This window comes from Schistocerca serialis, chromosome 8 (genome assembly GCF_023864345.2).
Source record: "Schistocerca serialis cubense isolate TAMUIC-IGC-003099 chromosome 8, iqSchSeri2.2, whole genome shotgun sequence".
NCBI classification, from domain to species: domain Eukaryota; kingdom Metazoa; phylum Arthropoda; class Insecta; order Orthoptera; family Acrididae; genus Schistocerca; species Schistocerca serialis.
In genome coordinates this window covers 493,800,912-493,827,908 of record NC_064645.1, presented here as the reverse complement: position 1 = coordinate 493,827,908, position 26,997 = coordinate 493,800,912, and the positions used below count along the sequence as shown (strand labels likewise).

Below are 26,997 nucleotides of genomic sequence, written 5' to 3'. Positions count from 1 at the left end.
TTTTTCCACGTCAAACCACTTTCAACAACTTATTGTATGCATAATTGTTGCAACTGATTGCCGGGAATTTATATATATATATGTGTGTGTATATACATTTGAATTACAAAAAACAAATAATAAAAAAAGTTGCATGGCGCGAGATTCGATCCTGCGACCTTTGGATTATGAACCCGAGCGCTTACCACTGCGCCACGACGCTGTAGAAAATTATCAATCGCAGAGAGTATTTCACCGCAACGGTTTCTTTTAACTGTCGATTTTCTCGACAACGGCTGATAAGTGCATCTTGGTGCTTTGCCACATTACACCTCTGGCCATGAGCTTTTATTGTGTGCAGTATGAATCAAATCTGAATTTCACAATTGGCGGCCTCCCCTTGTGAGTAAACATAAGAACACATAGGTGTTACTTTCCACACAACCTGCCATGTACAACTGGTACCTGATGACCCAGCAGACCCACCACACAACTTTGCCCTGTGCAGTCACTCTGTTGCCAGACGCCTACAGCTGATGCTGCCTGACATCAATGCAATGCAGTAAGGAGGGCACCATGATTGCTGGACACAGCCGGCACAATTTCATATCTGCCAAATCATGTGATGCCACCCACTCCATGGTATCCATATGCTAAACAGACTTCATAGGATTGCTGCCTGCAGTCAAATGCTGAGTTTTCATTCCAAGTAAATGACAAGTCTATGATGCAGTGCTCCCAGACCAAGACAACGCCAGTGCATCACTGATTGGGACAACGGTGAGCATGACTGATTCTCACCTTGCAGAGTTACCTATGGTGACAGGCTGCGTGCTTTCTCACACACTTTGTAGAACTATACTCAATGCTTAATAATTATTCTTATTAGATAAGGCCAATCTCTTGTGTTCTTTCATAGAGAATTGGTATTCCCTTGTTCATGTTTTCTTGCTGCTTTCTTATAGAAATAAATTTCTATTGTTCCATGCTATCTGGGTATCTACTTCTTTCCTGCGTGCACCATCCTACAACAGAGCCCCATGTTCAACAATGTGCTCTGAAAAGTAGCAAAATGCTTGTGCTGGCATCAGCATAGCATTCTTTGTGAGCTGTGAGTAATCCACAAACTGGTGAGTACTGAGGAGGCTTCAGAAGGGTGAGAGTATGTGAGATGAAAATCCTGAATATGAAATTGGTTATTGCGTATCAAAAACAAAGAAACAAGAATTCTGAATGATACTCATAGACCTGTGAATCTGAATGTAGTCCAATACTGTTCCAAATTTGGGAGGAGATGAGTTTGGATAGAAAATCCAGTTAATTTTTTACACAGACCTTAAGCAATATGACATCCAAAGTCAAGTTCAGAGGATAGCTTTCAGTGTCCTTTACAATTTAAATGGAGTCAGTCAGGGAATCTGCTTTGTTCTGTAATTGTGTCCTTCATCAAATGGTCTGGTAATGGTGACAAGTAATGTAAGGAGTGAGTGGAATATGACTGGACTTCTGGGGAAAAAAAAGAATATTGGCAATTTGTCTGGAAACTGGAGACAATATTGTGATATTACCAGAATCATTAGAAGAGGCAACTAACCAAACCATGCAACTACAGAGGCAAGCCACTAAAATAACATACATATCTCCATCAAGAAGATACAGTATATGGACAAATATCAAAACAGATTCAAGTTGGATGACAAGAGAATGTGGGAAAATTAAGCAGGCAGAGAGACTCAAATACTTGCACATATAAATAAGATGAAGTTAGCATGCACTCTATGAACATCCACAATAAGAAGAATCTTTTGACCAACATAAATATGAGTCATAACCAGACAGTGATCAGCCCTGAAGCCTTATACACAGCAGAAAGTTTAAAACTTGTGGCAATCAGGTTACCTAAGAGGCTAGACCTTGTGAAACAGAGGATTCTCAGAAAGCCTTCGAAAAACAGGAGACTGTCAATAAAGAAGGTGAATGAACCAGGAATTGTTTACTAACATAAAGATAATAATGTCAAGCACTGTCAAGAGAAGAGGTTAACGTGCCAGATAATATACTTTCTTGTAATTAAGAGGACCAAAGTACACAGGATCCAACAGGTGTTATGGGATCTGGAAGAAATGGGAATACAGGAAACATAGATTTACAAACAAGGTGACTTACAAATCAAAACTTCAGACAGCCATAGCTCTCCAGGAGAGAATTACATCCAGTACAAAATCAACATGCACAGAACAGTGAAGGAGTTGCAAGGATAAGAACAAATGTGTTTTGTGAAATATAGAATTCGAGTCAAGTTGTATACAGACACAATAATTATGAGTCAGTGTACAGAGTCAAAAATAGGAAGTAGCTCTTTGTCATTTCTTTACTACACTATTGTTCAAACTATGCAGAAACTAAAATGTACTAACATAAGAAGCAACTGCAGACACCTATAACTACAAATGATACATTTCCAAACCATAGTACAAGATGTAAGTAGTACACAACTACATGAAATGTTCCTTGACCTACCTGATTTAATTAGTTCTGATGGAGTCTGATCAGATTCACAGTTTCTCATATTTCCTTGGTCTTTCTGTATATTTCTTCCTGGTTCACTATTCTCTGGATTGATAATACCATAGACTGTTTGTTCTTTTTCATCTAAGGGAGAGAAATTGTAAATCATTTATTTTTACCATAAAACTAACAACTAAATTAGTCTCCCTTAAAGATGAGGTTACAGACTTACACGCACTGGAATGTCGCAAAAAATCTAGAATTTAGAATACAAGTTTGGTATTTCATAAAAATAATTTCATAGTTCACATTTTAGATTTAAAATCCCAGGTTGTTAATTTGTTCATTCTTGATGATTTTGTTAAGAACTCATTGACACCTTTTATTCTGAATACTGGAGAGAGAACAACAAATGACATGATAGGGAAAGGAGACCACATTTGGTTGTCTGGCTGTGTTCAGGGCAGTATTGTCAGTACTTAGTGGTTATATAACAGCTTGTAATTTTATTTCTTGTGGAAGTGTTCAGATTTATCACTGTTACTGTCATCTGAAAGCTACTAGACCTAATTTTTATTTTCTTGCTTTTTCTCTTTTTTTGGTGATTAATTTTAGTAGTGTAGCGTCACACTGATAACAGTGCAACAAGAACGAGAATGTAGCTCTTGATGTTGGAGTCCCATCAGTTATGCTCTGACTTCTTGGGTTAGCACATTCTTTTGTGGGTGTCTTTTTTTTTTTTTTTTTCTTTTTCTTTTTTACAATTCTGTATAATAAAGAATGGTTAGGCAATAAGCTAGTTGTGTGAAAAGAAACTAGGGAAACTGGTCACTGTCTAGAAGTAGCTGTAAGCCATATTGGCTACAGCTGACATATTTCAGGCTTTTTCCCTGAGGTGAAAGCTGAGGCACTTTTGGCACTTCTAAAACCTGATGCTACTGAGCATAATCTGACATGTTTCTCCTCACTTGAGGATTACCAGCAGGATATTGAAATTTTGCATACCTGTAAGTGGAAGACTGAGCCTGTACCCCTATTCCTTAGTAACAGAAATGAAGTGGTTCTTCCTATTCTCAACAGATCATCGAAGCCCACATGGGATTTTCCTACAAAGTTCTGACAAACATAGAGATTCATTAGGTACACTGGAAATGGAGTCCCAAAGGAAAATAGCAGAAATATCAGAAAAGAAGGTCAGTCTGCACTCACTGTAGGATACCTCACCTGAGATATGAAAAAATGGTCTGTTGAATGCACTGGGTGCGGCCAGCTATAAATCATAGCTCAGGTTAGCACAAATGATACCTGCCATTAGATCCTGGGGCGATCTTCAGTTCCTTTAGGCAGATCGCCGTATTAGCAAGGACACCTAGCCTCACACATGGGGTGGAAACATGTTCACAATTTCCACCTTAGAACCAGTAACAACCAAGGTCCTCTGGTTTGGAGCCAAATAGGCATAAACCAAAAGCTTACGCAATTTTTTGTGACTCTCTGTTGTGAATTTATTGATGTCAACTATGGATTAAGAGAACTGTAAAGGTCCCCATTCACTTTATTCTTGCACCCTCCCCTCAATAGGTCAGGAATCCATCACACAGGAAGCAGAAACTTCCTATACTTGATGATGGTTTGCTTACCATAATTGTGAAGAGGAGTAGATTACCCATGTTACATAACTGCAGAGATCCACATTCTTCCTTGAAGAACAGCAAGAGAAAATATAAATGTGATACTAGTTAACTTCAGAAGCATCTAGGGTAACACCTCAGTATTATTTTAGTCCATTAAAGGTAATAAGGTCCATGCACTACTAGCAATAGAAAAAAGAAGAAAAGCTCCTTTGTTTTGGTCTCATACAGGTCTACCAGGAATGACTGGCCAACTTGTCATCCTCTGCCAGTGGTGTCATTTGAATAAAGTATGAAAGGATGTGAGGCTAGTACACTGCTCTCACGGCAGTTGTCAGTTTTGCACATCTGGAAGCTGCTACTTCTGACTAAAGTAGCTCCACAATTTGCATCACTAGGTTCTGTGGAACACGTTCCAGTCCTCCCACCAAGGAAGAATCCTAGCAGTACCTTGAATAGAACCTGGGCCCACGGCATCACAGTTATCTATATTGATCACTCAGCTACATAGGTGGGCACTAACAACAGAGAACTGGATGAAATTGGAAGTGAACAGCAAGGAAATCTTAAATTCACATTGGAAAATATATAACATGGATAGGTCATATGCCAAAGGTAGCAGGGTATTCACTGCTGTAGATAATATCTGGTAACATTATCACAGCTTCTGAATGTGACATAGTCCAGGCATAGGCGAGCTCAGAAGTGGGGCAAAAATGGTAAATGGATGCTTTTATGGACCACTAGTTTTGGGAATTCGAATGGCAGAATGTATAAGAAAATAATTTCCTGATCCTGCTACTGTAAGACACGTACAGGGAGATTTCTATTTTTCAGATGTAGAATAGGACACTGGCATAATTAAATTAAGTGCCAGGGATAGGGATTACAGTGAGATTGTTTTGAATGTCTTTTTTTGCAAATTAACAGTGTTGCTACTCACCATATTGCACCGATGCTAAGTCGCAGATAGGCATAACAAAAAGACTGTCAGAAAATGAGCTTTTGGCCAATGAGGCCTTTGTTGGAGATGACACACACACACACACACACACACACACACACACACACACACACACACAGTCTCTGGTTGCTAAGTGTGATCTCAGCACCCAGAGACTATGGTTTTGTGCGTGCGAGTTGTGTTCGATGAAAGCCTTGTCTGCCAAAAGCTTATTTTTTGTTTTTGGCAGTCTCTTTGTTATGCTTATCTGCAACTCAGCATCTCCACTATATGGTGTTTAGCAACTATCCTTTTCATAATACTGTTACATTCCGTCCTGGATTTTCCATTGTTGTTTTTTGAAAACTACTTTGAGCAGTTGGTTAGAGTATCAGTTTGTGAGGGCAGTGTGTTAGAGCTCCTAATAAACAAGTAGACACTATTTGTGATCATATGGCCATTGTAGCATAAACAACTACAGGAGTAAAAAGGAATGATAAGAAAAATAAGAAAAATATGTACTCAGAAAATGTGACAAGAAACAGATTCCACATTATTTGAGCAGACACCATCTACTACGCATCTGTGGAAGACAAAGATGTAGTGGATAACCTTAGAGGTGTTGAACAATACACTGTAGACTAGTGCATGTCAAGCAATGTGTGAGGCATAAGAAGGAATCACTGTGGCTAAATAGCCACATTAGAAGCTGCCATAAAAGCAAAGAGAGCTACATCACAAATTTACCTGAAGTCATAACCTTGTGGAGAAACAAAAGCTGAAGAAAACCTAAATGAGCATAAAGAGATCAATGCAAAAACCATTCAGTCAATATGAGGGTAAAATTTTTTTGACTGATCTGCAAGAATTCTAAGAGGTTTTGTTCTTATGTAAAGTCAGTAAACAGATTAAAGTGACACATGCAGTTGTTTAGTGATTACAATGTCACTGAAGTTTGTTTTACTTTACATGTTCCATGGATTATGATTGAGTCCTCTGGATGTGATGTGAAACAGACCAGTTATAACACACTTTCTCCACAAAAAATATGGAGAAATGCTACTCCAGAGATAGTGCTCAAGCAGATAAAATAACAGTTTTTGTTTAAAGTTAATCTGATGATCTATTAAATTCGTTACATCAGTGAGTAGGTGGTCACAGATTTTCATGATCAAATACCTCACACATCTGCACCACACTACGCTCAAGTAATGTATAATATTAATGGCTTCTCCATCTAGAATTGTATTCATGAACATTACTGCTGTTTTTGAACTGTGGTTCTTTGTTGACAAAACCTTCATCCAGGAGTACATCTGCTCTGAAGTGGTTGTTAGTATGACCAACGATAGAAGAGCTGTCTACCAGAGGCTCTACAATGGACACCATATACTTTATTACCTTATTACATGCTTCTGTGCCACAAACACTTTTTTTTTTCTCAGTCACGAATTACTCAAGAATATGAAGCTCAAAAACATTAATGAATGAAAACAAGAAAACTAAATCAACTTTTGAAATTTTCTTTAAAAAAATCTGATATTATCCATAATGCAAAAATGGCAGACCTTGAACCTGTAATATGTAATACGTAACTTATAATTCATGTTCTTATTAATATAAAAACTAAAAAATTTACAATGTTCTGTTTCACTTATTGTTTTACCTGATGCATTATTTCTAATAGTGTCCACAATAATGTTCTTGTGGTCAACAACAGTCAGGGTGCCTTTGATCGCTATCAAAAGTGACATGAAAGTTTACGCAAAATTCTCCTACAGCATACTACTACTCTCACTGGCCTGTGTCTGTGGGGCATGTACATGCTACGAGCAAACATTCACCAGGGTATCAGCTTACCTGGGCACAACCACTGACATGATGTAACAAGAAATGTGATTCATCCAACCAGTTGACATGCTTCCACTGATCCACAGTGTTATATTGATGATCCTATGCCCTATGGAATCAGAAGTCTTGTGTCATCATGTGAATACTAAGGGGTCATCTTCTGCTGAGGCCCATGTTAATGTGTGCTTAATGGTGTGATCTAAAACACTGCTTTACAGAGCAGGCGAGCCTTCTATCTTCACAGTCTATGATGAGGTGTGGACAACCAATACCTTGTCACATCTTCATAGTTTCACCATGTTTCATCCACTTTTGATAGATGCTCACAACAGTAACACAACAAGAGCTGACTAACCTTGCAATTTCCAGATGCTGTACAGTTATGAATTCAGTATATAGAGTGAAACATGGGGTTTAACTATCTGTTGCCTTTCTTCCCCAACTATAGGATGAAGCTTTTTCCTCCAGCTACTGCTAGACAGCATGGTTTTCAAGATTGGTAACAAATGGTGAAGCACACTGTTAGCCCAATGTGGTATGATTTCTGCCAATTCAGCTCTAAGAAGGCAAGAGGATGAAAAATTGTTGTGATTCATGTTGCTTTGTGCAGTAAGAACAGTACATTGTAGTAATAACTAATGAACATAAATCACAGCCATGACTCTGTTGACAAATGCAACTCTGCTAGTTTGTATTTCAAAATTAATCCATGGAGATAATATGAAACTAATTTTAAGTTAATAGTATTTGTGACACAGAGGCTATAAAGAACTGTCCAGCAGGAAGAAAATTTGAGCTCACAGAAGCAAATTTTTGTAGGTGGGTCATGTGAAGAATAAAATATTGATCACTGGTTCTACAAACCGAGCTTTCTGCAGAGCGAATCCGGAAAGGTTTCATGAAATGGAACAGCAGGTTGTCAGCAGACCAAATCAGGGAAGGTTTCAAGAAATGGAACAGCAGGTTGTTACGTATGTGCAAGAGAAATGCTATTAAGATTTCCCAATTAGTTGAGACATTATCCTAATGAAACTGCTTGAGAATAAGACGAATTTTTCAACTACAAGTGTCACAAATTTCAAAACAAGTACAAAATGCTGCATGACAATGAACAGGGTGAAACTTATGTTATGATGCAGAATAGCACTAGCTCAGTGACTTCCTGTGACTTTTGATGAAAAACTACTTGCATACCAGAACTACACAAGCTGTCTCAAAAAAAAAAAAATTACAATAGGTAGTAACTGCATTTGGTAGATCTTAACATACTTTGCAATAAGAAAATGGTTTGTAAATGTGATTAGTCACAATACATTAAAAATAAAACTTTCACAAGGAGTCTCCTAAAAAAAGTGGGACTCTCTTATGATTCAGGGTCATCTTATTGTTGGGTAAATACATGACATGTTTCTACTGATCTGGAGTCCAGTTCAATAATCCTGTAACTTCTGCAATTGTGTCCGCAGCTCACGGTCCTGCGGTAGCATTCTCGCTTTCCACACACGGGGTCCCGGGTTCGATTCCCGGCGGGGTCAGGGATTTTTCTCTGCCTCGAGATGACTGGGTGTTGTGTGTCTTTCATCATCATTGAATCACAAGTTGCCGATGTGGCGTCAGCTAAAAAGGACTTGCAATTTCGCCGACCAAACACCCTGCATGGGGTCTCCTGGCCAACAATGCCGTACGATCATTTCATTTCATTTCTGCAATTGTAACTGAAGATGATTGGTCAACATGTGAACTTTAAGAGATCATCTACTATGAAGTTGGTTGTTCAAAAATGTGTACTTAATGCTGTGCTCTGAAACACTTGTGCCTATATCAGCATGCTACTCTGTCATTAGATTTTCACTGCAGCCTTTCCTGATTTACACAGTAGGCAAGCCTCCTACCTCCACATTCTATGACAAGGTGTGAACAACCAATGCCTTGTTGCTTGTTCATGATTTCATTGTCCTACAACGACTTTCCATTGTTGCTCATGACAGAAGCATGGGAATAGCTAACTAGCTTCACCATTTCCAAGACACTCATTCCCAGGCACTGAAGCATAACACACTGTCATTTGTCAAAGTCACTTATGTCAGTGAACTTCCCTATTTGCCACTCAAATCAGCACTATAGTGATTGGGAATTTATCTTAGCTTCATGTATATGCCACATAGCCGCAATGCCACAAGCCAGCATTCAACTTCAAGGTTGGCAGTGGACATAATGTTCTGGCTCACATGTGGGTATCAGATGTGAATACTGGTTAATGTTCATTACTGCAAAATCAAGACCTATTCTGCATTTACAGGTCTCCAACTGAGTTGACAGTTCAATTTTGCATGCTTTGTAGGTTTTCTGCATAAAGTGGAAATGTCAACACATATGGATAACTGTGAACCTACAGCTAATCAGTCATGCTAAGAAAGTCTCTGAAATCAAGAATCATGACAATTTTTTTAAAGTTTAAGGTAAAACACACAGTGAAGTTACATGCATGACTATAAAAGCAAGGTAACTCAGCTATTAATATTGGCCAAGAACAAATGCCTTGCATAAAACATTTAGATGCAGTAAAATTTTCACAGGCAAACAATTCTGAATTCAGGATACAAGGTCCAAAATGCGAAGTATTTCTTTTTGAAGTACTGTTCACATTATTCAGAAATTAAAACATGCCAATTAAGTAGCAACTGTAGGCATACACAAAAATAATGCAATACTTAAAAGCACAAACAAATGATACATTTCCACTCCATAATGGATGTAAGTTGTACTCAATCACATGAAATATTCTGTACCCACCTGTCATTAGTTCTGAAGGAAACTGATCAGATTCACAGTTTCTTGCATTTCTTTGGTCATTCTGTATGGCACTTTGAGGGTCTTTCTTTTCTTGATCAATACTGCCATTCACTGCAAGTTCTTTTTCATCTTAGGGAGAGAAATTGTAAAACAAATATTTTTATCATAAAACCAATAATCAAATCAGTATTCCTTAAAGTTGGTATTACAGATTTCTACTCACAGGAATGTCACAAAATTTTAGAATCTAAAATAGAAATTTGATGTTCAACACTATCAATTCATAGTTCAGATTCTAGATTTAAGATTCCAGTTTGTTAATTTGTTCAGCCTTTGTATATTTGTTTAAAACTCATTAACACTGTCATTTATTCATATTTAGCACTATTAGCTGTCTACTGGACACAGCAACAAATGACATATAATAGGGAAAAGAAGAGGCCACTTGGTTGTCTGTCTATATGCAGAGCTCTACTGCCATTTTTTAGTGTTTATAAAGCAGTTCATAATTTTATTTCTTGTTAAAGTGTTCAGAGTTATCACTGTAACTGTTATCTAAAGCTAATAGGGCTAATTTTTATTTTATTGTTTCTACACTGTGTTGGTTGTTAATTTTAGTTGTGTAGCTCCAAATGAAATGGGTGATATGATACTGTGTGACGAGTTTGACATTAAGACCTGAGCCTTGGGAGCACCAGCCCTGACAAAACTCTACCATCTAGTGAGCAAGATGTATCAGACAGGCAAAATACCCTCAGACCTCAAGACGAATGTAATACATCCAATCCCAAAGAAAGCAGGTGTTGACAGGTATGAAAATTACCAAACTATCAGCAAAATACTAACACGAATTCTTTATGGACGAATGGATAAACTGGTAGAAGCTGACCTTTAGTTAAGATCAATTTGGATTCCATAGAACTACTGGAACATGTGAGGTAATACTGACCCCATGACTTATCTTAGAAGATAGATTACAGAAAGGCAAACCTACGTTTCTATCATTTGTAGACTTAGAGAAAGCTTTTTATAATGTTGACTGGAATATTCTCTTTCAAATTCTGAAGATGGCAGGGGTCAAACACAGGAAACAAAAGGCTATTTACAATTTGTACAGAAACCAAATGGCAGTTATAAGAGTCGAGGGGCATGAAACAGAAGCAGTGGTTGGGAAGGGAGTCAGACAGGGTTGTTGCATATCCCCGATGTTATTCCAGCTGTATATTGAGCAAGCAGTAAAGGAAACAAAAGAAAAAATTGGAGTATGAATTAAAATCCATGGAGAAGAAATAAAAACTTTGGGGTTTGCTGATGACATTGTAATCCTGTCAGAGACATCAAAGGACCTGGAAGAGCAGTTGAACAGAATGAACAGTGTCTTGAAAGGAGGATATAAGATGAACATCAACAAAATCAAAACGAGGGTAATGGAATTAGTTAAATTAAATTAGGCGATGTTGAGGGAATTAGATTGGAAAATGATACACTTAAAGTAAAAGATGAGTTTTGTTATTTGGGGAGCAAAATAACTGATGATGGTCAAAGTAGAAAGGATATAAAATGTAGACTGGTAATGGCAAGAAAAACGTTTCTGAAGAAGAGAAAATTGTTAACTTTGAGTATAGATTTAAGTATCAGGAAGTCGTTTCTAAAAGTCTTGTATGGAGTGCAGCCATGTACAGAAGTGAAACGTGGGCGATAAATAGTTTAGACGAGAAGAGAATAGAAGCTTTTGAAATGTGGTGCTACAGAAGAATGCTGAAGATTAGATGGGTAGATCACATAACTAATGAGGAGGTATTGTACGGAATTGGAGAGAAGAGAAATTTGTGGCACAACTTGACTAGAAGAAGGGATCGGTTGGTAGGACATGTTCTGAGGCATCAAGGGATCACCAATTTAGTATCAGAGGGCAGCATGGAGGGTAAAAATTGTAGAGGGAGACCAAGAGCAGATTCAGAAGGATGTAGGTTGCAGTAGGTACTTGGAGATAAAGCAGCTTGCACAGGACAGGGTAGCATGGAGAGCTGCATCAAACCAGTCTCTGGACTGAAGACCACAACAGCAGCAGCTCCAAATAGTGCAGCAACAATCTTCAATATGAGATAGAAATTTTAAAGTGTAAATTACACAAGACTGCTAGAGAAACTGGCTTAAGCGAGATAATAAACTAATAACTGAACACAATACTGTCCATCAGGCTAGATTTGCACTAGATTTGCACTCAAAAACTTTATTCACTGCAAGTTAACAACACCAAAAATTAAAATAAAATGTGTTTCTATTTTCCCTAACTGATAAAGGTTATATTGTAGAGATATCGTAGAGCACACTGCCCATATTTCCACACCAACTAAACTATTAATCAACGTGTATCATGGCTGTGAATAAAATTATTGATCTCAAACAAATGTACATTATCTCGTATTAACAAAAGTCACAGTTTCTAACACATATATGGACGGTAGGCTGTGTCAGCTCCTTTTCCTTTTATAAATTGCCCATCTTGTCTGCATGAATTGCAGCTGGGGTATAGAGTGTGTTGTTTATCTAGGGGATGTGATGGTTGGTGGTGGTGGTGGTGGTGGTGGTGGTGGTGGTGGTGGTGTGATTGGGGAACTGAGGTGTCGCTATGGCGAGTAGTGAGCTGGGACCAATGGCGCTTGGGTGGTGACGTCCTCCTCTCTTGGTAGCAAGGGTGCATATGGCTTGAATTTGTGGTGAGGCATACTGACTTTGGGAAGTTTGTGTGTGTTCTACAACTTTCTTAGTATAGAGCTCACTCAAGACTTCTGAAACCAATTAATTTGCCGTGTGGTAATCTAGTTGTACTTCGTTGCTGATCATGGCCGTGGAATTAAGCTCCCTTGTTGCTTGTTCATCTAGGGTGAATTTTGGCTCTGAGAAACCCACTTCTTTGCTGAAAGGTTAGATCGAACTTTTACAAGTGAGTGTGGTAGTTCCAGCCATGTAAGAGTCTCACTGCCCTGCTAGTCTTGTTCCCGGCACTTTTCCAAATCGGAGAGGAATTGGTAATGAGTGCTGTAACTATGGCAGTGTTGTGTGTGTAGTGGTGGCTCAGACTTAGCTGCACTTTTAGTCTGTTCAAGCATCACGGACAGTGTGGCATGCCACTTTATGGGACTCTGTGATTCTATATGCCACACCAGCCTGTACCATCTTCACTGAGGTGGTCGATGCTTGCGAAGTTATGTAATTGTAACCTGTTAACTGTTTCACATAACTGTGGTTTTTCTCATTCTAAAGGCCTAAGCAGTCAATGGAAGTCATCCCTCACTAACTTCTGTAATTGTAATCTAGTACCTCTCTTATGTTAACTGCTGTTTTTCTCATTCTAAGTGTCTAAGCAGCCAGTTATCCTCCGCCAGTTTGGTACTTCTTGTTTTAACAGTGTAATATGTTTTTAAACTTGGCCAAGTTTTTTAATTACTATCAGAAGCTACACATGTTGTCAACTGCTCATTCTTTTGGTTTAATAGTTTATTTTAATGTGGTAGCCCTCTCTCTTTTATAAGCCAGGGGCTGTAACAGCACTGGCTTTATGGACCTCATGCTTGATTTGGTCACAGTTGACTGTATTTCATATGCACGGTGCCTACATGCAAACAGTTATTCCTTATTTTTTAAAAAAGCAGGGTAAAAGAAAAGGCTACAGTATCAAGTATGAAATTTGTTTCTTCACTCACTGAATTCTAAAGTTAGCTATGGCAGTGCCAGAATTTTTTTCTCACTGGAGATATAGAGGCAGTGTCTAGTCCTGACATTACCTTTTTTTCTTATTCTAAAACTCAGGCCATTGTGCATCAGCTTCACGATTGTTAGATGTTGAGTCAGCCCAGTGGGGCAAGTTTGTAATGGTTGTGTCAAAAGTAATGAAAAAATGTATTTAACTTATTTGTGCCTGTTAATGCTTTCCTAAGCTGTGCCCCTTGTTAAAAGATCAACAGTCTGTGGTTTAAATGATCGTAACATTTGGTCGTAATCTGACATTAAAGATTTCCAGTTTATGAACTTGTCTATAAAAAGTTATAATTTGATAAAAGGCCCTGCTTTATTTTAAAATTGTCGATAATATCCAAATTATTGTTTCCTTCTTAATTATTGTACTGTTTCTCTTAGCATATATAGTGTTTTTTTAACTGAATAAAGTTTGTCAAATGGTGAATGATGCATACTTAAAACCCCAGCTCAGTCCTTTTGCATGTTTGATTTTAGTTAAGCCACACTCTGCAAGATGGTACTTCACAGGGAACAGGCAGTATTTTCAATTCCTTTATAAAAGGCTTAGCAGAGGAATGTGACGAAGCCTGCTGCGTTATCTTTAAAAGCCTTTTTTGCATCACAAAATTTTTACCAAACCCTGATCTCTGAGAGAGAATCCAGTATGCTAAAGTGAAATAAACTGTTTTTGGGCTTCAGATATCACAGAACTGACTAAGAATCCATAAACAATAGCACAGATTGCTCAATCTCTTTAGTGGATTTTCTGTGCGAGTATTCCTTTGTATGTTATTGTCTGTCCTCACCCCAAGAAATTTAATCTCACTGACTTGCTCTATTGTTTCATCATCAATTAGAATGGGATCTATGCAGGAAGGATGACTTTTGGAGGAACTGGAAAGTGTATGAGCAGTTTTGCTTTTGTTTAATATATGGCATGTCTGAAAAGTAAAGACCAATTTAGGAAAAAAAAGCTCATGACATTTATTTTTTCAAACTAAAATTTGTTTTTATGAGAAAGAGCTTTCCTTAAAACATGTTTCTACATAGTAATTAACAACATTGTTAAAATATTTTTCATAGTTGTAAACCAACTTCTCTATGCCCTCTCCATAGAAAGATGCCACCAGTGAAGACACCATTGCTAAACACCATTTTTTGTTCCCAGAATGAAATTTTCACTCTGCAGTGGAGTGTGCACTGATATGAAACTTCCTAGCAGATTAAAACTGTATGCCAGACTGAGACTCAAACTCCCGAGTTCGAGTCTTGGTCCAGCACACAGGAAGTTTCACTATTTTTTGTTTTGTCATAACTGTCAAAGCACTTTTCTCCAAAATCACACTTCAGGTTCAAGAACAACTGGTAGTCAGAAGATGTGAGATTGGGGCTATACAGTGGGTGATCTAACTACTCCCAGCTAAATTGCTGAATCAGGTTTTGAGTGATACCAACAGAATGGGGAAGCAACACAATGCTGTGACTGAGCTCTCCATGACTTTTGTTTAGAACTGTTCACAGATTCCACCAAATTGATGAATCGGGTTTTGACTGACACCAGCAGAATGGAAATGCGCATTGTCATGAAGCAACAAAATGCCTTGACTGAGCATTCCATGCCCTTTGGTTGGTTTGGTTGGTTGATTGGTTTGTTTGAAGTTGAAAGGAACCAAACTATGTGGTCATCGGTTCCTTGTTCCATTGAACTAAGGCCATGGGATAAAATGGAAAACATACAAATGACATCACAGGAGTTCGAGAGGGACAAAAAGAAAAAAAACACAAAGCTGAACACACCAGGGACAACAGGAGATATAAAAAACACAGACATACAAGAAACAGGCAGAAGAGCATAAAACAGTAGAGCAGATGACCTGGGCTGTCTGATCACGAGGATAAAAAAGGATGAGCCAGCCACTCTGCAACACATTAAAATCTCTGACTTCAAAGGACTAGGGCAGAAAGCACTGGAAGACAAAAGACAGGAAATAAAACTTAAACCAAAGAATAAAAACCAGCATCACGTATAAAATGTGAAATCAAGTTAGTCATGGAGGCATCGTCTCCTAAAATAGAAGGAAGGGAGTCAGGGAGATTAAAATTCCAACTTAGAGCGGCAAGATGTGGACAGTCCACCATAAGGTGGGTCACTGTCAAACGTGAACCGCAACGACAACATGGTGGGGCCTCACGCTGGAGAAGAGAGCAATGCATCAGCCAAGTGTGGTCAATGCAAAGGCGGCATAGGACCACAGAGTCCCTGCGAGAAGCCCGCAGTGAAGACTTCCACTTATTTGTGCTCTCTTTGATGGCACAGAGTTTATTGGGTGTAACCAAGATGCACCATTCAGCATCCCAAATCCGAAGAACTTTGTGGCGTAACACTGATCGGAGGTCAGGTTTGGGTATTCCAATCTCCAGAAGCAGCTTACGAGTGGCCTGTTTGGCCACACTGTCAACGAGCTCATTTCCCGGGATTCTGACATGTCCTGGGGTCCATACAAATACTACTGATCGAACAGATCGTTCGAGGGCAGAAACTGACTCCTGGATAGAGGCTATCAGAGGATGGCGTGGGTAGCACTGATCAATAGCCTGTAAACCACTCAGCGAATCACTGCATACCATGTAGGACACACCGGGGCAGGAATGAACATGCTCAAGGGGACGAGAGGTGGCCACCAGCTCGGCAGTGAAGACACTGCACAGCCATCCAGCAAGGAGCCCTGTTCGATATGGGCCACGTGAGCACAGGCAAAGCCTACACGACCATCAACCAGTAAGCCCTCAGATAGATGACTTCAGAACCCTAGGATTCATCAAGGATCAAGAAGAAGTGACCGCGGAGTGCCTCAGGAGGAACAGAGTCCTTATGAAAATGCGACAGGTCCACCCGCAGTTTCGGCCGATGCATACACCATGGAGGCTGGAAAGGAGAGGACTCGAGTTCCAACAGTAGGGAACAGACACGTACAGTGATCAATATCCCTGACTGAGGCCGCCGTTCCGGGAGATGAATCACAGTGCTCGGAAACAAAAGACAGTAATGTGGATGCTGAGGAGAGTTATGGACATGCGCTGCATAGTGGGCGATCAGTTGGCGGCACCTGATGTGCAATGGATGGACTCCAGCCTCCACTAGTAGACTGGCCACTGGACTTGTTCGAAAAGCGCCCATCGCTAGATGGACTCTGCAGTGGTGCACAGGATCAAGAAGCTTCAATGCTGAGGGTGCTGACGAATGAAACACTACACTCCCATAGTCAAGACATGACTGAAATAGGGCTCTGTAGAGCTGCACCAATGTAGAGTGATCTGCCCCCCCCCCCCCTCCCCCCCTAGTGGCGTTGTTCAGGCAGCGGGGGGCATTAAGATACCACCACCACTTCTGCTTAAGCTGACGAATGTGGGCAGCCATGTTAGTCGGGTGTCGAAAACCAGTCCTAAGAAGTGATACGTTTTGATTACCTGTAGTAGATGGCCATCAAGAAAAAGGGCAGGGTCAGGGTGGACTGTCCATCACCGACAGAAGTGCAAAATGCAGGTCTTGCCAGCAGAGAAGTGAAACCCATGGTCGAGAGCCCATGACTGCGCTTTCTGAATGGCTCCCTGTAATCGGCGTTCAGCAACATTAATGGTTGAGGAACTGAAATAAAGGCAGAAATCTTCAGCGTATAAGGAGGGGGACACTGACGGCCCTACAGCTGCTGCCAGGCCATTTATAGCCACTAAAACAGTGGAACGCTCAATACAGAACCCTGTGGGACCCCATTCTCTTGGATATGGGAGGAGCTACAGGAGCCTCCTACTTGAACACGGAAGGTACATAGGGAGAGAAAGTTCGGATAAAAATCGGCAGCGAGCCATGGAGGCCCCACTCATGCAGCATTGTGAGGACGTGGTGGCACCAGGTCATATCGTAGGCCTTCCGTAAATAAAAAAAGACAGCGACCAGCATTGGCGCCTGGAAAATGCCGTTCGGACGGCAGACTAAAGGCACACCAAATTATCTGTCGTTGAGCGGCCTTGGCGGAAACCACCCTGGGATGGAGCCAGAAGGCCCTGAGACTCCAGGAGCCAACACAGCCTCCAGCTCACCACTCGTTCAAGTAGTTTGCAGAGAACGTTGGTGAGGCTAATGGGGCGGTAGCTGTCCACCTCTGGTGGGTTCTTCCCAGGCTTCAAAATAGGGATTATGATGCTTTCCCACCATTGCGACAGGAACTCACCCTCAACCCAGATACAGTTGTAAAGGTCTAGGAGGCGTCGCTGGCAATCCACTGAGAGGTGTTTGAGCATCTGACAGTGGATGCAATCGGGCCGGAGCCATATCAGGGCAAGCAGCTAGGGCACTTTGGAATTCCCACTCACTGAATGGAGCATTGTACGATTCAGGGTGCCACATGTGAAATGGAAGGCTTCGATGTTCCAACCACTCTTTCAGGGAGCAGAAGGCCGGTGGGTAATTTGCAGAAGCGGAACTCTGAGCAAAATGCTCTGCTAAGCAGTTTGCAATTGTGTCAGAGTCAGTACAGACTGCTCCATTCAGTGAAAGTGCAGGTATGCTGACGGGGGTCTGATAGCCATAGAGGCACCTAACCTTGGCCCAAACCTGCAATGGAGATATATGGAGGCCAATGATGGAGACATATCTTTCCCAGCACTTCTACTTGTGATGGCGAATGAGGCGGCAGGCTCGCACTTCTACTTGTGATGGCGAATGAGGCGGCAGGCTCGCGCTTGGAACCGTTTAAAGGAAATGAGGTGTTCCAATGAGGGATGCCGCTTGTGACGCTGGAGTGCTTGCCTGCGATCTTTAATCACCTCAGCGATCTCAGGCGACCACCAAGGCATAGTCTGCTGCCGAGGGGACCCAGAAGAACAGGGAATGGCAGAATCTGTGGCAGTAACGATGCCAGTGGTGACCGAGTGAACCACCGCATCAAAGGCATCATTGGAAAGAGACTCAATAGTGGCAATGGAGGTGAACAAGTCCTAGTCAGCCTTATTCACCGCCCATCTACAGGGGTGCCCAGAAGAGTGACGCTGTGGCAGTGACAGAAAGATCAGAAAGTGGTCACTACTGCACAAGTCATCGTGCACACTCAATTGGACAGATGGTAATAGGCTACGGCTGCAGATCCAAAGGTCGATGGCTGAGTACATGCCATGTGCCACACTGCCACTGGTATGAAGGCACCATTATTTAAAAGGGAAAGGTCGAGCAGTGCCAACACTTGCTGAATGACGCTGCCTCGATCTGTTGCCACTGATCCACCCCACAGAGGGTTATGGGCATTGAAGTTGCCCAGTAACAGAAAAGGTGGTGTCAATTGGGCTATCAGCGCAGCCAGGACATGCTGCAGGACATCACCAACCAGGGAAAGCTACAGAATGCAGAAAGTAACAGCCTGAGGTGTCCACACCCGAACAGCGACAGCCTCTAAAGGTGTTTGTAGAGGGACACTCTTGCTGTAAAGGGCGTGAAGAACATAGATGCAGACACCACCAGATATCCTCTCATAAGCTGACCGGTTCTTATAATAACCCCAATAGCCACGGCGGGCGGGGGTTCACATAGCTGGAAACCAAGTTTCCTGAAGAGCAATGCAGAGGAAAGGGTGAAGGCTGAGAAGTTGTCGGATCTCAGCAAGATGGTGGACGAAATTGCTGCAGTTCCACTGGAGAATGACATTGTCCATGGCCAAGAAAGGCATGAAGAGACTGAGGAGGCAGATTACGCCACTGGGTCTATGCCCTTTGTTTTGAACTGTGCATTGAAATTTTTTCAATGTTTCACAGTATCATACTGCATTGATGGTTTCAGCCTTGGGAACAAACTCAACAAATAGGATGTCCTGTCTGTCCCAGAACACAGTGCACATGATTTTTTTGTACTGACAATATTATTCCAATTTTTTTTTCTTTTTTTTCTTTTTTTTTTTTTTTTTAAAAAAAGGGGCTAATAAGAGCCTCCACTCCATTGACTGTTGTTTTGATGCTGGAGTGAGTTGACAAACCAGATTCTCATCACCAGTACAATTTTGTTTACAAACTCATCTCCCTCATCACTGTACTGGGTAAGAAATGTCAAAGCATTGTGCAATTGATTCGTTTTGTGGAAGAATTTTTGGAACCAAACAGGAACACAACTGGGCAAAATTCTAGTGATTTGGGACAATCACGGATTAAAAAGTTTTTGAAATTTTTGGAAATTCATCATGAAGGATTCTTCTAGTGAACCACCTGCTTTCACAAATTTTCTCATTCACTTTATCAACTGAACTGTCACTGACAACAGAAGGCCATGCACTCTATGCATCACCATGAACACTGGTTCATCCATCACTGAATCGTCTTACCCACTTTCACATCGTTCTATCAGCCATTACATTTTCACCATAAATCTCAACAAGCTGATGAATTTCAGATGGCTTAACATCATTTGGATTCAAAAAATGTATTACAGAAAGCACTTCACAATAAGTTGGCTCAGAGACTGTCTTAACCATCTTGAATGATAACTAAGAAATGCAAAAGTAATGAAATCAAGCGGTAATGGTGTCAGTGGGAAGACAATGAACCAGAGAGGTAAGTCTGAATGTGCAGAACTGCAACACTAGTGCTGTAGTGGCAGTAGAACAATGCATTGCTTACTTACTGGACATGTCCCATAATAGACTGTTTTTGTGTACCCAGAAAATTAGCCTGTTGATAGAATATATTACTACATACTTTACAGCCTGAAGAGATGGATTCTGCATAAGGACATTTGTGTCATGTGCAGACAATATAGGTAAGGTGTCAGGCAGATTCAGAGCTATGTCATTGATAAATAAGAAGGAAAGTAAGGGCCTCGTAACTGACCCGTGAGGGACACGGTAATTGAGAAAAGTTTCATTTGGTAGAACTTTAATATCATTTTTGTTTGAGAATTCAGCCACATTCTTCTGTTAGTGAGGTATGGCTGAAACCACAGGTTGCAAGTGTCTCTAATACCAAGTAACTCTAGCCTTTCAATCAGCAGAAAGTGATTGACAAAGTCAAGGGATTTATTCAGTCCATGAAAAGACCAGAGACAGAATGTTCACCATTAAATGCATCCTGAATTTTATTAATAAAAGAAAAGAAGTTCGTTTATGAAACTGTTTTTGCAAAAACCAGACTGATATTTCAATCTCTGTTGATCCATCATAGGCAGTCTACCAAGTCTTCAAGTGAAGAACTTTTGAAACGGTTGGAATTCACAAAATCCAGGGATACATGGCACAGTATGATATTATTGTTCATTTTTAGAGACACAAGGGTGGTTTGAAAAGTTCCCATGATCACCACGAGAGGTCAGCTCTAGCGCAACGAGTTGTACACATGATATTAATTGGACTGTTGCCTGTAACCATGTGCCACATCACTGATTTTGGTAGAGAGATGTGGCAGTGACGGGGCTCTGTTGTTGTTCCTGCATAGTGATTTGCAAAGATGGAAAAAAAATCGAGATTTGAGCAGTGATTAAGTACTTCATACAGAAAGGTATGAAAGCAAAGGACATTCATGCCGATTTCCAGAATACACTGGGGGACTCTGCTCATTCATATTCAACTGTTGCCAAGTGGAAAAATTAATTCAAATTTGGTCAGGAGAGTTTAGGTGATGATCCGTGCAATGGTCAGCCAAGATGTGTCACTACTCCAGAAATCATTGCAAACGTGCACAAAATTGTCATGGAGGATCGCCAATTGAAAGTGCATGAAATTGCTCACGCTTGCCAGATGTCATATGAAAGGGTATATCACATTTTAACTGAAGAGTTGGAAATGAAAAAAAATTATCTGCAAGATGGGTGCCGTGACTCTTGATGCTGCTTCAAAAACGCACGAGAAAGGACATATCGGAACAATGTTTGGGCCGTTTTAGGAGACTTTTTGCGCAGTTTTGTAACTGCAGACGAAACTTGGGTGCACTACTATACCCCAGAGACAAAACAACAGGCAGTGCAGTGGAAACATGCTGATTCTCGACCACCAAAGAAAGCAAAGACAATTCCTTTGGCGGGAAAGTTCATGGCATCAGTGTTCAGGGATGTTAAGGGGATACTGTTAGTAGATTATCTCCCCACTGGGCAAACAATTACTGGTTAATATTATGCTAAACTCCTGGACAAACTGCAACAAAAGACATGCAAAAAAATGGCCAGGTTTAGCAGGGAAGAAGGACATCTTCTCTCAAGACAATGCACACCCGGACACGTGTTGTCGCCATGGGAAAATTACACGAACTAAGGTATGAATTGTTGCCACACCTGCCTTATTCACTTGATACGGCTCCATCAGACTTCCATCTCTTCCACCCGCACACGTGTTGTCGCCATGGGAAAATTACATGAACTAAGGTATGAACTGCTGCCACACCTGCCTTATTCACCTGATACGGCTCCATCAGACTTCCATCTCTTCCCAAAATTGAAAATTTTTCTTGGTGGATGAAGATTCACTTCAAATGAAGAACTGATAGCTGCCGGAGCTGACAACTATTTTGCAAGCTTGGGGGAAACTCATTTTCGAGATGGGATCAAGGCACTGAAACATCTTTGGACCTAGTGCAGTAATCTACATGGATACTACATTGAAATATAAAAAAAGTTTCAGTGATGTAAGTACTTTTTTTCTATTCCATTCTGAGAACTTTTCAAACCACCCTTGTACATATGGAGCATGAAGATGGCATAGTGGAATGCTGTTACTGGTGTAAAAAAAAAAAAAAAAAAAAAAAAAAAAAACACCATCTTAGTTACACTGCTGTTGGAGAATATCATTGATACTGACAAAGATTAATATTTTGTGAGCAATCAATATTTTTCAAGGAATGAAATTACATGGCAATAAATTACTTGTTATGAGCTCTTCGATGTGACAGAAAGAATGTAGGTTGGTCAATAATTGATAACATCATTTATGTCTCCTTTTTGCACAGAAGAATAACTTAAGCAATTCTGAAAAAATCTAGGAGAGAGTTGGTAATTAGGGAACTGTTAGCTACAGAAAAGAACAGAATTACAATTTCTAGAGCAACACTTATTAACAAAAAATTGGACATGCCATCAATACTACATGAATGTGAAATGCTATTTCCACTTATAATTTTCAGCACTACTTTTTGAGTCACTGGCATTAGAAATAGTGATGTGCCTGACTCTTACTCACTCGATGGGAAAAGACAGCACAGTTAAAGTAATTTGTGATGAAATAATAGAAGCAATACTTGAAAAATGGTTATTAAAAACTTCACTTATCTCCTTTGCTTTGATATTTTAGTTCTATTATATATTAGATGATGTGGACTTCCTTTAATATCCCTAGTTCCACAGGTGCCTCTAACAACATCCAAAACTTATGTTATTAGAGTTTCTTACTGTGGCAACCCTCTGGGCTACCACCTAGACCCTGAGCACCAGCTGAGATCTCTGACATTGGCTGTCATTGCACGACTAGCACATACGACGTGACAGTCACTCTGCATTTGCTAATCTGAAGCATGGCTGCCATAAGGAGACACCATGGCAGAGTGACCATGCACCACAGCTGTGCAGGAACCTCCCAGTGCCACCTGCGACATGCTGTCAACATATACCATCACCGTCTGATGATTGCTTTCAGTCAGCTCTCATTTCTCATGCTGTTTAATGTGTGAGCTAGAACTATATTGCAATATAGCTATTGTGAATACAATGATTGTGGGCATTTTTTGTGTTCATTACATAACTATGGACCCTGCACAACAGGCTACCTTTCTAAGTGTGTTGATGGAAGTCGTGCTACAGCAATTTCTGTAACTGCTGTTAGAGGGACAGAACTATCAGGAAGCCTTGTTGTCAGCTTTGTTCTCCAGGCCATTGGCTATACATCAGTCACCCTTCTCAACTTACGACAGGACGGCGGAAGAATGGGAAGCATACAAAAGCACCTCGGGCAGCACTTTTCTGCATTCCAGATAACAGATCCAGCTGTGGTAAAATCATTTTTCCTGTTGCAGATCTTACCCAGCGTGTATCAGCCCTTATGCAAAATAGTCCCTCTCATAGAATCAGAACACCTGGCTTTTGACAGAATGTATGCTCTAGTAACTACCTACTTTCACCAACAATGCCATGTCACTGCATTCCATGTGGAATTTTATCAGGGTCATAAGCAGCGAAATCAGTCATACTGCATGTGGGTGGCTGAATTGCAGCAAGCATTTAGTAGGAAATGCTGTTTTCTGATTCCAGTAAATAAGGAATTACATGTGGAGTTGATGATTAGGGATGCAATCATTTGGGCAGCTCCAGATAAGGAAGTGCATCAGAAAGCTCTATAACTTTAGGATCCTACTTTGGAGGACATTTTAAAATAGGCCCAATCCTTCAAAGTTCCCCATCACATGTAATGGGCTGTCAGTTAGAATTCTGTGGCATGCTGGCAGCCATTGTATCAGACTCAGGAATGGGATACAACTTTGCCGACACAGCAGATGTGGCAAAGTAGTGCACAAAATCGATGCACTCCAGCTTAATCTCATAAACATAGAAACAAGTCTTTCTGCCCGCCCCCCCCCCCCCCCCCCCCTGCAACCAATGCTTGTTTCCATCACATGTAGACTGTTTTCGAACACACGTCAGAGACAACTGCCCCAACAGGTGAGTACAAGGTGAAGCATGCTAGAAGGAAGGCTGTCTCACATCTGTCTGCCATGATCTAGACAAAAAACATTTGTCTTGACATGACCTAATGGAAGGGACTGGAAAAACTCATTTAGATGATAATGCGACGAATAATGCGAATTTGGTGGTTTAAAAGGAAATAACGCGAATTTGGTGGTTTTTAAGGAAATAACACAAATTTGGTGGTTTTTAAGGAAATAACACAAATTTGGTGGTTTTTAAGGAAATAACGCGAATTTGGTGGTTTTTAAGGAAATAACACGAATCTGGTGGTTTTTAAGGAAATAACACGAATTCAACAGTTTTTAAGGAAGTAATGCGAATTCGGCGGTTTTTAAGGAAGTAACGCAAAATCAGTGTTTTTCAACAAAATGTAGTGTCCCAAGAAGAAAGGGACTGATTATCAAGGGAGATCTGAATGGAAGGGTAGGAATTAGAGAATCTTGTAGAATAGTAGGAAAACATGGAGAGGACGAATATAATGACAATGGGGAACGATTGATTGCAATTTGCGAACAATTTGATCTAAAAATTACCAACACATTTTTCAAACATAAGGACATTCATAAATATACTTGGCAACAGAACACCAAAGAACTTCGTTCTATAATAGATTATATTATCATTAGGCAAACAAGTAGTTTCAAAGCAGTAGATGTCAGATCTTATAGAGGAGCCCAGTGTGGATCAGACCACTATCTAGTTAAAATGAAGTCTTTCTGGCCATGGAAGAATGCAAGGAGTGATACAAGTAACATAAATAAAACGAACCAGACTGAGAAAGATGAAAATTTACCTTTTAATATTGACAGCCTACAAGACGAAAGTATCAGAACACTCTTTGCGGCCAGGATGGAAAGGAAACTGGTTGAATCATTTGAAGGAAGTACAGAGGAAATATAGGACTATATAAAAGCTAATGTGAAAATCATAGCAACGGCAGTGTTGGGTAAAAAAGATAGCAACCACAACCGTGCAGCAGAGTGGTGGTCAGAGGAACTAGAGGTATTCCTTAGAGGAAAACGAAATGCATTCCTTCAGTGGTTGAATGATAAATCAGAAGAAACAAGATCAATATACAAGGAAAAGAAGAATGAAGTGATGAAAAAAATAAGGATGACAAAAAATGAAGCATGGGAAAGAACATGTGCCAAGGTGAATAGCAAATTACAATTTGGGAGAGCAAAAGAACCATGGTCAGTATTGAAAGGGCTTCGACAGGATACAAAAAGCAAAACTAATCTCCAACTGATAACACAAAAGGAATGGGAAGAGTATTTCCAAAAATTATTAAATGAGGATAGAGAAGAATATCTAGAAGAAGGAACAGGGGAAGATAAAGGACATGAAGATGATGAGATCCAGATTTTAGAAAGTGAAGTACTTCAGGCGTTGAGAACAGGAAAGAATGGTAAATCACCGGGACCAGGCAATATCAATCTGGAGTGTCTGAAATATGGTGGTGACAAAATTGTGAAACTGATAACACAGCTCTTCAACAAAATTATACATGGAGATTCAATACCCAACGAGATGAAGCTAGGTTACATTAATACAATATTTAAGAAAGGGGATCGCAAAATTTGTTCAAACTATCGAGGAATTTGTGTTACAAACACATTAATGAGAATTTTTGGGAAAGTAATTAAAAAGAAACTGGAAAAAAATTTTAGAACCCAAGAAGAACAATGTGGATTCATGGCTGGGAGATCATGTGTAGACCATATTTTCACATTACGACAGATTTTGGAGAAACATAGGGAAAAATCAAAAAATATATGATTAATTTTCATAGATCTAGAAAAAGTGTATGATACTGTTCCAAGAAAATTACTTTGGAGAGCACTACATATGGCAAACATAAACCCTTCCTTGATTAAAATAATACAACAGATGTATAAAGATAACATTTGCCAAGTGAAAGTTGGTAATAAACTTTCACAGAAATTTAGGACAAGCAAAGGCCTTTTATAGGGCTGTCCCATGTCACCATCATTATTTAAAATCTATATAGATATTAGCCTTAGAACATGGTCTCATAAACATAATAGTATGGGATTAGAAATAAGATATGGAGTTTACCTACATCATTTATTATTTGCTGATGATCAAGTAGTCGTAGCCCAAGATGGGGAGGATGCTAACTATATGTGCAATCAACTAGCAGTAGCATACAAAACTTGGGGTTTGAAGATTAATTACCAAAAAACAGAATACTTGACTAATTATTCAGATGAGCTATACATTGAAGGAAAGAAAATCAAAAAGATAAACACTTTCTGTTATTTTGGATCCATTTTAGAAATTGAGGGAAAATCAGAGTCAGAAATCAATAAAAGAATTAGTAGCGGACGGAGGGTCATTGGGATGCTTAACTCAGTCTTATGGAGCAGGAATGTAATGAGCAGAACTAAAAAATTAATATACAAATCCATATTAGAGAGTGTGGTTCTGTATGGAACGGAGACCTGGACAATTAACATAAAGCACATTAAAAAATTACAAGCTCTAGAGATGGACTTTTGGAGAAGATCGGCAAGAATCTCCAGGAAAGAAAAGATAAGGAACACCGAAGTAATAAGAAGAATGGAAATAAAAGAAAGAATATATGACGTAATGGATAGGAAGAAATTACAGTGGTACGGGCATGTACGACGAATGGAGAAAACCAGAATACCAAAATTGATACTGGAGTGGGAACCGGAGGAGAGAAGAAGAAGAAGACGACGACCTATGACAACCTGGCACCAAAATGTACAGCACATAATGAGGAGAATGGGCGCAGAGGAAGAGGACACACAAGATCGAAACACCTGGAGAAATATTTTGGGATTATAGTTTAAGAATGTTTATTG

At 40.0% G+C, this 26,997-nt stretch overlaps 1 protein-coding gene across 2 annotated transcripts in view; it reads right to left on the bottom strand.

Annotated features, from left to right (window-relative positions):
* Positions 1 to 26,997, bottom strand: part of LOC126416279 (uncharacterized) — a 212,181-nt gene that overhangs the window by 25,697 nt on the left and 159,487 nt on the right. For both annotated transcript variants that reach the window (XM_050083923.1, XM_050083924.1), the window contains exons 7-8: positions 9,706 to 9,834; positions 2,500 to 2,631 (exon numbers count right to left, since the gene is read on the bottom strand). In XM_050083923.1, the coding sequence (XP_049939880.1) occupies positions 2,500 to 2,631; positions 9,706 to 9,834 (261 nt within the window). The remainder of the gene's footprint in view (positions 1 to 2,499; positions 2,632 to 9,705; positions 9,835 to 26,997) is intronic.